General features: G+C 43.9%; 1 protein-coding gene across 6 annotated transcripts in view; it reads right to left on the bottom strand.

Annotated features, from left to right (window-relative positions):
- Positions 1-14,191, bottom strand: part of LOC147236620 (transcription factor COE3) — a 66,838-nt gene that overhangs the window by 9,597 nt on the left and 43,050 nt on the right. For 4 of the 6 annotated variants that reach the window (XM_086171641.1, XM_086171650.1, XM_086171616.1 and 1 more), the window contains exons 9-10: positions 9,593-9,726; positions 9,284-9,410 (exon numbers count right to left, since the gene is read on the bottom strand). In XM_086171641.1, coding sequence (XP_086027767.1) covers positions 9,284-9,410; positions 9,593-9,726 — 261 coding nt within the window. The remainder of the gene's footprint in view (positions 1-9,283; positions 9,411-9,592; positions 9,727-14,191) is intronic. The other 2 variants (XM_086171657.1, XM_086171632.1) reach the window with 1 other exon arrangement.

Below are 14,191 nucleotides of genomic sequence, written 5' to 3'. Positions count from 1 at the left end.
ATACAGACGGTCCAAATGTGCTTACACTAATATCCTAAATCAAACACGTGCGCCACTTGTGAAAACCTGAATACTGTAATTGCCGACTCGACCATGATCAAATGGAGCAATTATTTGCTCAAGCATGGACAATGCAGGGTACTAATCAATACAAGGATCTTGCTTACAAATACATGAGTATTCAGCCCTATTGGCTTGGCACACCTGAGTAAACCCAATGCCACAACATACACTACAGGAAATCTGATATGACATGTCATCATGCATTCCAAAATGACAAAGGTCTACCTCGCAACGTGGGGGAATGCCATCCTTCTCCTTAATAAAGGATTGATCTGCCCTATTGATTGTACATGACAAGGCTGCGGCGAGGAATATGCCCCTTTCTTTTGTTATTTCCAACCCCTTTCTTATCCATGCGCTCTGGTTGTCCTATACATGTGTATATGCACACGCGTGTTATATGTATGTGTATAAGTCCACGTCTGTGCAAGTGCACGTTCCCGGTCGAAGGAGTGAATGTGCATAGCCGCCCTGCCAGACCCCAGTGCTCAGTGTGATGTAAATTGTGTATGTGTAAAAAGCACTCCATAATCAGGCCATCCATCATCAGAGGCTGTCAGTGGGCTCTCTCAGGGTGATACATCACGCTCTCCTGTCCTCTGCCTCAGCTGGGGCCTACACAACCCACCAGGCATGCTGGGAACACAGCCGGAGAGACATACAGTACAGTACAGGACAAGGCCTAGGTTGGAAGAGTTGTTCCATTTGATGTGTCTTTCCAATGATAATGATGCCCTACTGTAGATGACAGCATAAGAGCAATGTGATTTAGAGGGACGCATATGCTGTGGCCTTAAAACAATTGACATTATTTATTTGCTTGTTTGTTTTTCAAGGATTTGCAGGTGATATACAGTGTAACACTTCCTCAGTATGCTCGAAATAAGTTTATTTATCTTCGAGAAAAAGCATATAGATGTGCCTGGGTTTAATGGCTTAATGTTCTACAGTTCAAGCGTCAGGCATGATCTCCACATGTCGACATGTCGCCAACTCATCTATCATGGAGATGATCTTTGTAACAACCCTGGCGTAATGAAATTGGTGACATAGACCACCATCTGCTATTGATTTCATGCAAATGCTTTTGACAGCTGATGGAGACTTGCATTAGCGCTAAACGGTGCTGTCAGTTGATGAGTTGACAGTTTTGTAGTCATAGCATGTACACTGCTGCAGACAGACAATGTCAATAATCCTGTAAGAGCTGCTCATGATATATACTGAGCACACATATACAGTCTGGGAAATAAATGTGTTACCTGTGTATTCATCGCACTTCTCCACAACCATTTTCCAGCAAAGATTTTCTTTCATCTGCCGAGTTTTTACAAGAATCATGGGGGCCAGCTTCTTTTACTTTTCCCTTTACCACACCGTATTGACAGCAGCCTCTCTCCCATTAATTCAGCCTCTAAGCCTGATTTTTTTTAATTCCCTGGTATTTAATTTTGGTCTATCCTCTCATTCTGTCATCAACTTTAGTCTCTTCCAAAATGCAAATATAGAACAGCGATAGTCTCGCATGAACGAAATTAGGCCCATTTTCTTCATCCTTCCATCACAATACGGTCAAAGGGGAGGATGTGGAAGAGGCATGCGGCGTACCCCACCCCTGCTTATCCCCCACCTTCTATATGGGTTCTCAGCCATCGCAAGGAAACATGAAACCCTCCACACACATCCCATAAATCCTGCCCTGGGTGGGGAGTCTAGCCAAAGGGAGGAGGGACTGAAGAGGGTGGAGGAAAGGAGGGAGGTATGATAGGGGCGCGGTTGGTGGTGGTGGTGGTATGTGTGTGTGTGTGTGTGTGTGTGTGTGTGTGTGTGGTGTTGGTGGGGGGGGGGGGGGGGGTCGCTGGCACGTTCCAGTCACGCCCGCTTCCCGGCCTGCGGCCAATCAATACCACTTTCCTGTTTTAGAGGCGGGTAATTATGAGGTGGAGAGATTGTGTGACCTCTCACCCCTGCTGCATTACTCGCCTGATATTAAGATAAATTGCCTGATTTTGGGTAAACATATGCTGCAATTCAAACTGTCAGCACTGGTTTGCTCAGGGATAATTTGTATTGATCTCCTGGCTTCTTCCCCATTTTGCTTACTGACCTCATGGATAATTAGAGAAAAAGAGACACGGGGAGGTAAGGCAGGGCATTTGAATACCTTGCAGAAGAGATGAACATGGGAGGGTATGGGGTGCAGAGGGAACATAATGTACTAATAGAATTTCATTTTTTTTTCTCCTCTTCCGCTCTAAGGTAGACAGGTTTCAGCCAATTCAATCCCTTATTCCTTTTGCCTCTCGTGACAAATATGACAGATTTGATTGTTCATTGGTATTGTCGAGCTTTAACTTCAGGGATTATTTGAATATATATGTATATATATCAAATACGCACACGCACCGCTATTATCGAAGGAAAAAAAAAGTTTTAGGAACATTTCAGTAAATTTGTCACCCTTGAGAGTAAATGATCATGTTTCAAAATGTGAACAAATGGAATGCATGACTCCTTCTGCAGCTGTGACCATATCATCCCCGATTTTGAATATCACGCATGCGCGCAGGCCTTTGTGGCCAGGCTTCAGTGGAATTCCTCTCAGTGGAATGTGCACTTCCCGATCTTGTTTTGATCTGATGCCTTAATCTCATCCTTTCATGCCACCATCACATTTTCTCAGAGCGCTCCTTTAGCCGCCTCGATCTATCCACTTTAGTTAAAATGTAAAGTGGATAGAGTGTACATGGCATCTGAGTGGGGTCTGCCGCTCCTTCTCCATGTTCTCTAGAAATAGGACATGAGTAACAGCTTCACAGAAACAGTGTAACATGGCCGATGTTGGCAGCCAGAAGTGCTTACATTGCAATACACCACTATGTGCCATCAGTGCATATGCAAGTGGATTGAACAATTGTATTGACTTACAGTATAAGGGTATAAACAATGGGAAATGTTTGAGCAAAGCAGTAAATTTAAGGGAAATTGTTCCTTGTTAAGTCGATGAGCCTGAATGGAGTCTTGCACAGAATACTAGCATTCCTGCCAGCCATTACAGCTTATTACGATAACTCTATCTTTCTTGGAGATAAAAACCTAGCCTTGTTGCCATTTGCCAGCTATTACTTTCGCTAATTATACTTAACTGCTTCGAGCTTATCTCCACTCCTCCTACACCATTGAGCAGTTATTTTTTTCTTTCCCCTTAACACAAATTAGAGGTGGAGTGGGAGTTGGAAGGGGGGAGACAGATAAACAGCACAGGCAGAAGTTCATTCAAGTGTTATTGCATTTGTGACTTGTCAAACCGTACAACTGAAGCCTTCTAGGCACCTGCAGTCAGTTAGATGGATGCGGCTCAGAAAAGCAGCACCACACGCATCGGGGCCCCATCTAGCCGGTGTTCAGCGGAGTTTACAAGAGATTCGGAAAGACTGCTTTGCATCTTAAGAGTTGCTGTGAGGAGTTCAATTTAAGTATTGTTCATAAAAGTCATTCATGCCGCAGCTCCTCATTAAATCCTGGTGTTGAGAGGAAAGAAAAAAAAAACATGCATGCAGATTTAAAGGTCGTTATCAAAAAAAGAAAATAAAAAAAAGGAGAAACCACGCCACGCCAAATCTGAATTTTCACAGCAAACCAATGCAAAGCAAACCTCATCTGTTTTAACACTGACCATATAATCTCCATCCACTGCGGCCAGTTATCACTGAGTGATTCCATCTCCAGCAGTCTCAAGATGAACAGGAAATTAAAATTTCAAAGATCTGCAGTTAAGATAAATCAATGGAGACAGATCAATGTTCATTGAAATTTCATGAACTTTGAGCCAATACAGATGAAAATACCTAGACAGTTACAGTCTCCAACAGATATTTCTCCTGCAACAGATAAAATGTAATTAACACCGTTAAAAGGAGCAACGTTACAGATTGCACATCCATAATTTCAGACTTTCATAAGGGTGGTATTATTAGAAAGGCCAAAGACACCTGTTCAATCCCCTTAAATGACATCTAAAATATGTGTGCCACTTCTCTAAGGACAACGCTGGTCTTTCACACATTACCGGCCAACAGAAATCAAATGGGTTCCCTTCACAGCTGATTGCAAGCGCAAATTAATATTGTAAAATGAAGATCAATACATGGACGGAGAGCGGATCGATGACGGCTAAATTACGACCGCGTTTTCCCCCTCATTCAAGATGAGTTGTGTTTTCCTCCCAAAGTCAATACCACGCTGCCTCCCTCATTCATTTCTCAATAAACTCGCAGATGAATTTCAATCAAAATGCGGCAATGGAGGAGGAATAGAGGAGGGAGAAATGAGAGGTGGAGTTCTTTTAAAGCCCGTTGGGTGTGGATCATGTTGAAAATGGGGCAAGAGGAGGAGGTGAAGAAAAAGAGGAGGAGGAGGAGGATGGGAAAGATCCTCGTCTGTCAAGAGCCCCCCCTCCCTGCTCTGTCTATCTTTCCTGTGGCAGAGGACTGATGCTGTGACTTGCTGAGGACAATCCATTTTAAGAAGCATTACAAAACACACCTCTAACAGCACGAGGGAGGACGGGGAGGGGGGGTGCAAAAAGTGAGTCCAATTAAAAATGAATCAATGGGAACCATCTTTATTGTGGAGGAAGAACACGCACACATTATTTCAATTTTTTTTTTTTTTTCTATTTATTTCATCTTGAAATAAACCTGCGATACATTTCACAGAGATATGTACGAAGGGGAAATACAGGCTCAACTGCAAGTACTTATTTCAATCAATTTCCCGGTGCTCAATTTCACAGGTCACTTGCTGATAACACGCTCTGGAATAATGCCACAGTGTGCCTCGCAAAGCCTACCTGACAAGCTGTCTGACAGTGGGGGTGTTCGAGCACGTGTCACGTCAGACCTCTAATTGGACACCAGACCCTTCCTCTGTGGAACCTTGTCGCGCGCCACACAAGCTCACAAGGCCTTCAAACAAAACCCATCTAACTTTGCAACGAGGATGCCATTCCACTCCGATTGAGCTCGTGCTAAATACCAGAGTTGTAATGAGACAGGCAGGTATTTGGATAACATGTTTTGACACATGCTAAAAAAATTTACACCGACTGGTTACAACCCGCTTGAGCATGACCATGACATTTTAAAATATCTATTTCACCCTAATTAAAAATGTATCAACGCTTATCCTCCATCAGAAATGCCGTATATGAGAAATTTGTATCGAATATACACCGCTTTTACGAAGGCCGGCGTTCACCTCTAATGATGATCTGTTTACATGCCTCCATGAGCGCCTTTGATTATAGCATATCTTAGCAGCAGGCCACACCCCGGCGCTGACCAGCATCCGATGGTGCACCAAGCCCAACCCTTTAGGACAGGAAATGAAAAGGAAGTTCTCCATCTGATCAGCTTCTGAGTCTGTGACTTCAAAGTGACGGCAGGGCGGAGAGGACATAAGGATAGGCCCGATTCACAGACCGAACAGCAAAAGCTGCTATCTGCGCCCTGATAAAGTCTTGTGTTTGTTTAAGTAACTTTTTTTTTGAGAGGAGGGTCCAAGATCACAAAACATATTGTCCCTCTTTCTAAGAGCAGAACAGGAAGTGTTTAATTTGAGGCTGCGGAGCAAGATATCACTCTGTATCTACATTTATCTCTCATTTCCTGCACCAAAGGATTTAAGATTTAGTTTGGATGGACATTTTGTGTATGGTATTGGAATCATTTTCTCTACATTTATTACTATAGACAAGAAAATTCACTTTAATCTTCACAGAAAGCAGGGGTCTTACTTCTCCCCTTCCTCTTCCATTCCTTACAGCGTTGACATTTCTTGATCTCCACCTCTATTGAGTGAATCACACATGACCCTTTTGTCCTTATGTTGATGAATGACTGGCTCATACCCATTTTGTCAGATTTTGGTGCAGTGGAGTCGATAGCATCACCTTGACGCGGAAAGTTTGTGATCCATCAGCCCTCAAGGCTGTCTGGCCACAACTAAACCCTGGCAAGAGCAGCTCGCTGTAAGGGGGCATCTCATCGTCCAAAATCCTTCACCTGGTGCGCCGCGATCTCGCAAGTTCGGACAAATGGCTCTTATTACTGCTGCTTTACAGTACGGGGGAGGAGGAGAGGATAAAAAGGGAAAAAAAACACTTGACTTGTACTAATAGCTGAGAAGCCATGCTGGTCACCAAAGGTCTGAAGACGAAGCACCCTGTCAGTGCCCAGCTCGGGAAATTAGCAAATAATGTTCCCTTCCCCCTGACAAATGTGTGACAGCTCGCCTTCGCCAATCATTCTCTCCTAACGTTATGATGCATGTCCTGGATCCCCACTGGAGGATACAGGCGAAGTTTACTGACCCTCAATTTACCCATGACAAATGGGGTCTTGGTAAATGTGCGTTTTCTGGGGCGCGGAAGGGGTTCATTTTAAGCAATCCTGGTTATGTGGATGTCACTGATTAGGATAAATAGAGGCTGAGTGTGTTAGGACTGCTTGCAGAACCATATTACCATGGGCCTGCATCGCTGCCCCTGGAGGGGAACCCTCATGGAAACTTGGCCAAGATAGAAAACCAAAAGCTCTTATGCAATTAGGAGATTAAATTGGATAAATCGTTTGGTCCAGTTTTTCATTTATGATTTAGTCTTTGATGTAGGACTGTAACTACACCATAAAAAAAGGTTACAATGCTGCAAATTAGGCTGAAAATTGAGTTGTTGGTTTGTTTTGTTTCTTTTCTTTAATAAATCTGGTCACTCAGGCATGTTCTCCTTGTATGCCCGACCAAGTATAATAAAGTATTGACTCAGGTGCAGCTCGGACTTTCGCCTTTTGATTTTCTACAACCTTGCTGACAGTTGGTTCTACCAGTCTCGTACCAACCAATGGATCACCAATACATGGATTAGACAGAGGACGTGTGTGTACACTCTAAAGTACAGCAGTTGCTATAATGTGAAATGTACAGAGTGGAAAAGAACCCATATGTTCTACATTTTAAAATCCAGCATTTAAAGCACTGACACCTCAGAGCAGTCAGTAGACTTCTGCCCACTGAAAATGTATATGGTACGTTTTTGTGTATGTTAGTGGCCTTAAAATTCAATAATCAACGGCAAAAGGATTTTTTGACATGAACTACAGAATGCTCAATTTTAAACGTGGACTGTGAGTTTTGGAGTCATTCCAGGGTAGGAACTAGAGTGAGGACGTGTCCCTCTGCTATTCAAATTGACTTCAGTCTCCTCTCTGTTGACTCTCGGTAATTTGTGATAATTTCTTAAATTGAGCGAGTTAAATCTCCACAATTAGGGTGGCGGTACAAAAAGAGTACACATTAGGAAAAAAAAAAGGAGGGGCACTCCTCAAGTCACTAAATTGTGGTCAAGTTATCAAACCATACAGTTGGACAACTAGACCTTTGCTATTAATATGTTGCTCCTCTTTGTGACAGCAGAGTTCTTAGTTACAAAATGCATTTTGAATCCGGTTTAATATTCTATTGTTATTCCGGGTCACTTGAGTTAATCAAGGTCTTTTGCGTTCTCAAAGAAAAAAAATTAAATGAGATCTTTCACTCAAAAACACCTGCTCGAATGCTCCATTTTCAAGAACGCAGTCTAGTCGGCCTTCGAAGTTTAAATTCTGTAATAAATTTGTAACATCCTTTCGCCGAGCATTTTACGAGCATATGGAATCCATGATACTTTGGACGTTTTTTTTTTTTTTTTACGCGTCTCTTCTTCAGTCTCCTTAGCATCAACCCTTGCACAATGAAGGTGAGGCACATCGGGACCAGCAGAGCATAGAAGCCGGACCTGTCTATTGGTGACTTTCTCTTTCAATTCACCTCTCTAATCAATTGTACCACCATTGCCTCTAGGGGTAATTGTATCTTTATACTAACTGGAAGTGAGTAGGAACTCAAGGAAGACAGAGTAAGAATGGGGGGGGAAGCGGGGGTCAACAAAGATAGAGAGAAAGGAACACGTTTCCCCAGTAAAACCTGATGGTAATCATCCCAATCCGCTTAGCCTCTGTGACTAATGGGGTCTGTTCTTAAGGGACCTGGCCCTTTCACCAGGGTGCTATAGAAGCCATTAATGTCTTAACTTATACACCTTCTTGAGGCTGTGCAGTAACACATGAACACACAGGCACACATGCACGCGCACGGAGCTTCTCCATCCCACTTACTCCCTCGCAAAAGGCACACATACATGAGTGAAGGCGCGCTGTACTCCTGTTTCATTATCCCGGTGCCTTGTTGGCCTCTGCTCTGCTCCTGCTAGGGAGGTTAAACGCAGGAGAGCCGGGCCAGACTGCACGGATGGAGGAGAAGGGGACGGATCGCTGGGGTTGGTGGTGGTGAAGGTTTGGGGAACAAGAGAGGGGGGCTTGATGAGAAACAGCTGCCCCAGGATGGAGGGATCTGGATGGGGGAGTAAGGGGGGATAGCCCCCACTTTGCAATTCTGCCGTGCTCAAGGCCAGGGCTGTGCTAGAGGACTGGGGGTACTGGCTGGGGGGAAGTGAGAGGGCTTTGACGCCCCCTCCACCCCCCCACAACATTTCATTCTGTCCATCAGAGTTTGAACAGACAGAGGCTTCCAGGTCAGACAGGCTTTGACCTCCCCAACCTCAGTCTCTTCACCAATGATGACAGATAACACCACCACTTCCGTCTGTTAGCAAAGATAGGTGGTTCCTTTAGTTACAGTGCGACACACACACGTTCACTCCGGCGTTCACCCCTATCAGAGCTTCCATTCCTCTCCCCGGATAACTTTTCACGTGCGAGTTCCCTCCGATCTGAGACATTTGAAAACCGCGATACAACATTTGCGAAGGTGCCTTATTGGCCGAATCGGCCACTTAAAAGAAAGCATTATTGGGCTCACAACATGATAAATAAAGGTAACTGGCAGAATGACATATCCTGACAGCTCAACAGCTTGAATTTAACCAAGTTTGGCAGGACTCTCGTATGATAGAAGGTCAGAGGGGGATCGAGTTGCACTCGCAGGAGCCTGTCCGTTAAACACCTTCTCACTAACAGGTCAGATCTCACATATTTTACATTCAACAAGCTGGGTCCCAGTTAGTTCATTATGAGAGCCCTAGACTCTGGGCTGAGGGCTCCATCCAGATGCTGAAACAGGCCTCTGGAAAAAAAAGAGAGAGAAGTAAAGGTTTTTGACTCACCGGTATACACAAATCTCCCAGGTGCACCTTTGCAGAACTGCTTGGACTTGTAGGAAAGCGTGACTTCCACAACGCCAGGGATGTGCCGAGGTGGAGTCTGGACACGGATGGCGTGGGGAGTTATCAGCTGGATTAGGGAGGAAAAGAGAAAAATAATGAGCCCCTCTGCAGCAAAAAAGTAAAAAGTCTGAAATGCTGTAAAGGAGGTTTTTGACATTTTTTTTTTTTTTTTTTTAGAATTAAAATCCTCCTTCCTCTGGCTGAAATGCAGTCAAATTAATAAGAGACAGACACGTCATGACATCTTACCTCACTCCATACAAGCATAGTGCCGAACACAACTTGTAGGCCATCGAAGAAGTTGTCCCCGATGATGATGACAGTGGCTCCCCCAGTGGTCCATCCCTCGCTGGGGCTGATCGCCTTGATGCACGGGGTGGCTGCTTATCCAAGACAAAGAGAAGAGCAAATTCAGCACCTAGGCTTAAACACTTCCGATCCACGTCTCTTTTTCCCGTACAGAAATATTAGTGCATCACGTCAACATTCAGCACCCCTCCCTCCCCTTGTCTGTCTCACAATGACATATATTGGAAATTGCCCCTGAATAAAAAAAAAAAAGAAAGAAAAATGATGGATTTGTCCTTTAAGGCTTGAGAATCAAAATCATTTATCAGCGCGCTGGAGTGGTGTAGTTAAGCAGACCCTTCAAATGGTCCACTTCACAAAGGCTAAACGCTGGGCTTGCCAGGAAAATGATTTGATGTAGCAAATTATGTGTCAGGGCAAATGTAGCTATCAGAATTGATTAAGCAGGCACCCGCATGTACAGTAAAATTTCAAAGTTGAACACATCTTAAATGAGTCAAGAATACAGGCTGTTAAAGTGGAAATGACAAGCTAAAGCTTTGCTGGTTCATTTTATTTCATTACCTTTGTTCTGCATACCCAGTACAGTGTAGGCAACACTGAGTGGAGTCTCAGGTTTCATAACGTGAAACGCGCTCATGAATTATTCAGATTAACTTTTTTTTTCTTTGTTTTTGTGATCGATTCAATCTATTTCATATTGTTTATTACAATGCTTTTCATCTGGAATGACTTCTGCAACATCGCTCTGCCATTCATCAACAGTCTGGGTTGTTATTATAATCTAATTTGAGTGATCTGGTGCCTCACATTCACTGTCATTTGATGCATTACCTTAATATGTGTATGTTCAGCACAACACCGTGTTTACAACAGAAATAGCAAGACAGCTATCCATAAAATAGTAATATCAAATTTAATCTATTTCCATCAATATCCTTTAATACACAATGAATAGTGTGTGCTTTTATTTCCTTCCTGCTGCTCAGAATGTGAGCAACTATTGCACAAGTTCCTTTTTTTCTTTTCTTCGCAGGCTCAGTTCTAAACCTCTATTATCCTTTCCATCCAGTAAGTAAATCACAGTCGGCCCTTGTTGTATGGATCACCTCAGACAAGACATCTCCCTTTGTTTGCCTTGCTGTTGGGCCTGTTCAGGTCATGTTTGCTCTCTCTCCCTGCCCATAAAGTGCACACACATACATTGGTACTACAGGGAATCTGACTTTAACAGGCGCTGTTGACTTCATGCTAATCACCTCGTACAGATTTTCATTTGTGAGGCCTGGAGGAGTGACATTTGCTTTCCTTAATTGCGAAGCAGAGCGTCTGAAAGAGGACCAACCCTCCATGGGCATGCTGGGCCCCCTCTGAGGGCCTGACCTTCATCAGTGCGGACGATTACAGCAAATAATTCACCCTTCAAAATTACTGTAAACAAATTGACTTTGGGGATGTGAAGGGGAGGCGCGAAGGAGGAGGAGGCAAAGACCGGACCTGATGGTGACTGTGACTATTAGGGGGCAGCTGCAGCCTGGAACCCACGACAGACATACACAATCATGTGCACACGTACACACAAACACAGATGCACCACCTCTGAAATCCCAGTGCCCTCTCCCACACACAGACGGACCCAAGGAAAGACAGTGACTGAGACCCTAAGCCTTCTACCCCTCCGCCTAAAAATTTGCATATGTCTCAATGCACAGACAGAGAGGGGAGCATGTGCTGAATGGGGACCGTGGCAAAGTGGATTACACAGTCAGTGCAGGCGATCTGATGACAGACACACACAATGCCCCCTCAGCAGATGATAGGCATCATGAAGAGTGGACCGATGAGGATGCAAAGAGATGGCCTGCTGATCTGAGTATTACATCACAAAATGTATGCAAACTTTTGAGCTACGGTACAGGAAATTAACTCGATCTGAATTCATGAGTCTGTTTGTTTGGATTTTTCTTTTAAAAAAAAAAAAAAAAATGTTTTTAATCATATTCCGTTCGGACGCTTGACTTTATTTCACGATCCGTCTCTTGTCCCGGTCTTTTCCTCTCCGTTTAGGGTTAGCCGTAAAGGATGTCAAGCCTGATCCTAGATCTGAGCCGAGGAGGTTTGGGCTCTAGTATTGTGACACTCAAACAGGTCTGATGTGGCCCTGCGAAGCCGTCCTTTGTTCTGCCTGCTGAAATGTGTTGTAATTGTGCTGTGGGATGTCCAGATGGTCGGTTGATAGTGCAGCTGATGGGATTATACCTTTTACCTCTCCCTGGGCCATCTGTTCCCTTTGACTCTCTCTCTGCCTCTCTCTCTCTCTCTCTCTCTCTCTCTCTCTCTCTCTCTCTCTCTCTCTCTCTCTCAGCCTCTCGCCCACTCTCAACCCCTCTCTCATGCTCTCTCCTTCTCTTTCTCCTTTCCTCCTCTCCTTTCCCCCCATTCTTTTCTCCCTCTGTTTCTTCCTCTTAGGCCCAGCAGTCTGGATTCACTTGTCTTTATTGCATAAACCCTAACAGCATTACAGCCACTTGGCATGCAAATGAGGCAGGCGCTGCAGGCTCTATTCTGAGTCTCCTATATTGTCTGGTGCTCCGTAATGGTAGAACTGAGCTATGGAACGTGTGTGTGTGTGTCTGTGTGTGTGTGTGTATTTGAGAGAGAGTGAGTGTGAGATCCTGTGTTCGTTGCCGTGCTGTTAATGTGCTGGACACGACATTGTGCGTGTGTGTACGTGAGTGTGAAAAGACTATTTGCGTCGCATTTATGAACTTATAAGCCAGAATATGCACACGTTTGAGTGACAGGCAGTCACAAAGCACATTCGTGTTTGAATTCATTAAATGCTTGTTATGTGACAATACACTCAAGTGAACAAAAAATGTCACATGGTGAGACGCAGTCTGTCACCCACAAGCTGTTCCCCGTACAGGCCAATAGGGGGCAGCACCTCTTGATCAATGTGAGGCAGATGATGCAAGTGCAGCCAGAGCTAAGGGATGCTTCTCAGGACCCTAACGCACAGTCAGTCACTCAGCCAACAACATATCTCAGGCTTCTTGCCCAGTGAACTCCAGGAGAAGAATGTGTTGCTAATTTAAAGCACGCTTACTGTCTCCCCGTGAGTTGTCGGAGCACTATGGAAGACACGGGTAGAATTACATTTTATGACCACCTCTCGTTTTCTCATGCGACACAAACAAAGCGAGTGATGATTGTCGGTGCACGTTAAATTGGTGCATTATACATCTCAACCTCTGAGGCATCGGGGGGGAAGCACACTTGGTTAAGCAAAGGGAAGATTTTTTTTTTAATTTTTTTATCAAAGTTATTTCACAAAGACATGTTCAACTGTGCAGTTGACAATAGCCTCCTTTTTTGCTTTACAGGGTGTCACTCTTGTGCTTTGAAGAGTGTCGTGAGGAGAGGAATAAAGGATTTGTTGGAGTAACCTGTAAAGAACACAAGCACACAGATCTACGCGTGTGCACATGCACGCAAACACACACACAAACACGCACACACACACACACACACACACAGCACAGGGGTCCCATAGGAGTTGGGGAACATGGAGGCGAGGGCTCAACCTCTTTAATTGCTCTCCTCATTAAGAAACTGGTTGCTAGGCGATCCACACCTATCGTGTCATAAACGTGAAACACACAAACAGAACGTCAGTGAACATAATGACTTTGGTGCTCCGGGCAGGACTTTAATTATTTGATTTTGTTCTCCAGTAGAGGAGTCATTAATAAAGACAAAAACAAATAGATTAGCTTTTTTCCCCCCACTAGGACTGGAGTGCACTGAGATATATTAATTGTCTAGTCCTTTTTTTTATTAGTAGTTGTTGTATTAAACATTACATTTGCTTTTGGTGATAGAACCATTAATGCCCATTAATGTGTAGAGAAGCTTGTTTCAGTCAGTGGTGTATATAAACTGTTTGCCCAGCCATAATTGGCTCTTGAAATGTGAAGATAAGCAATTTGCACAATTGGCCCAAGTCTGTTCACTTTTTTTTCTCTCACATTCTCTCAGTCGGGTGTGCTCCCATCTGCAAGTGGAGACCATAAAGGTCACGAGGTTATGTTTAGTGCATTTTACTTTTTGGATTTCCCATGGTTTGGTGGTCCCTCTTCTCTCTCTTTTGGCTGAGCAGGCAATCAGTCTATCATATGGAATCAGTTGGAAGAAAAACAGTAAGTTCTGTTTTTCTCATAGTTCCCCCAACACACACACACACACACACACACACACACACACACCCTCAACCCACTCTTCCCTCCCTGCTCTTTCTTTTCTCCTTCTTTCCCTTGTTTCAGCTCTCTCACAGCTAAATCTGCAGAACCCAATGACAGGAAATTGACCTCACAGTCAAATTCTTAAGCAATTTGATCATGTTTCAAATTGGCTTTCAGGACAAATGTAGGTGCATTAGGAGACTGGAAGTGGTATGGTTTTATTTTGAATTAATTAATTATATTATTATTATCATTATTATCGTCGACAGATAGATAATAAATGCATTTAGGTTTG

Source organism: Fistularia commersonii, chromosome 2 (assembly GCF_037954325.1).
Source record: "Fistularia commersonii isolate RoL2024-O1a breed Wild chromosome 2, RoL_Fcom_v1.0, whole genome shotgun sequence".
Classification (NCBI taxonomy): Eukaryota; Metazoa; Chordata; class Actinopteri; order Syngnathiformes; family Fistulariidae; genus Fistularia; species Fistularia commersonii.
This window is presented reverse-complemented; position numbering and strand designations above follow the sequence as displayed.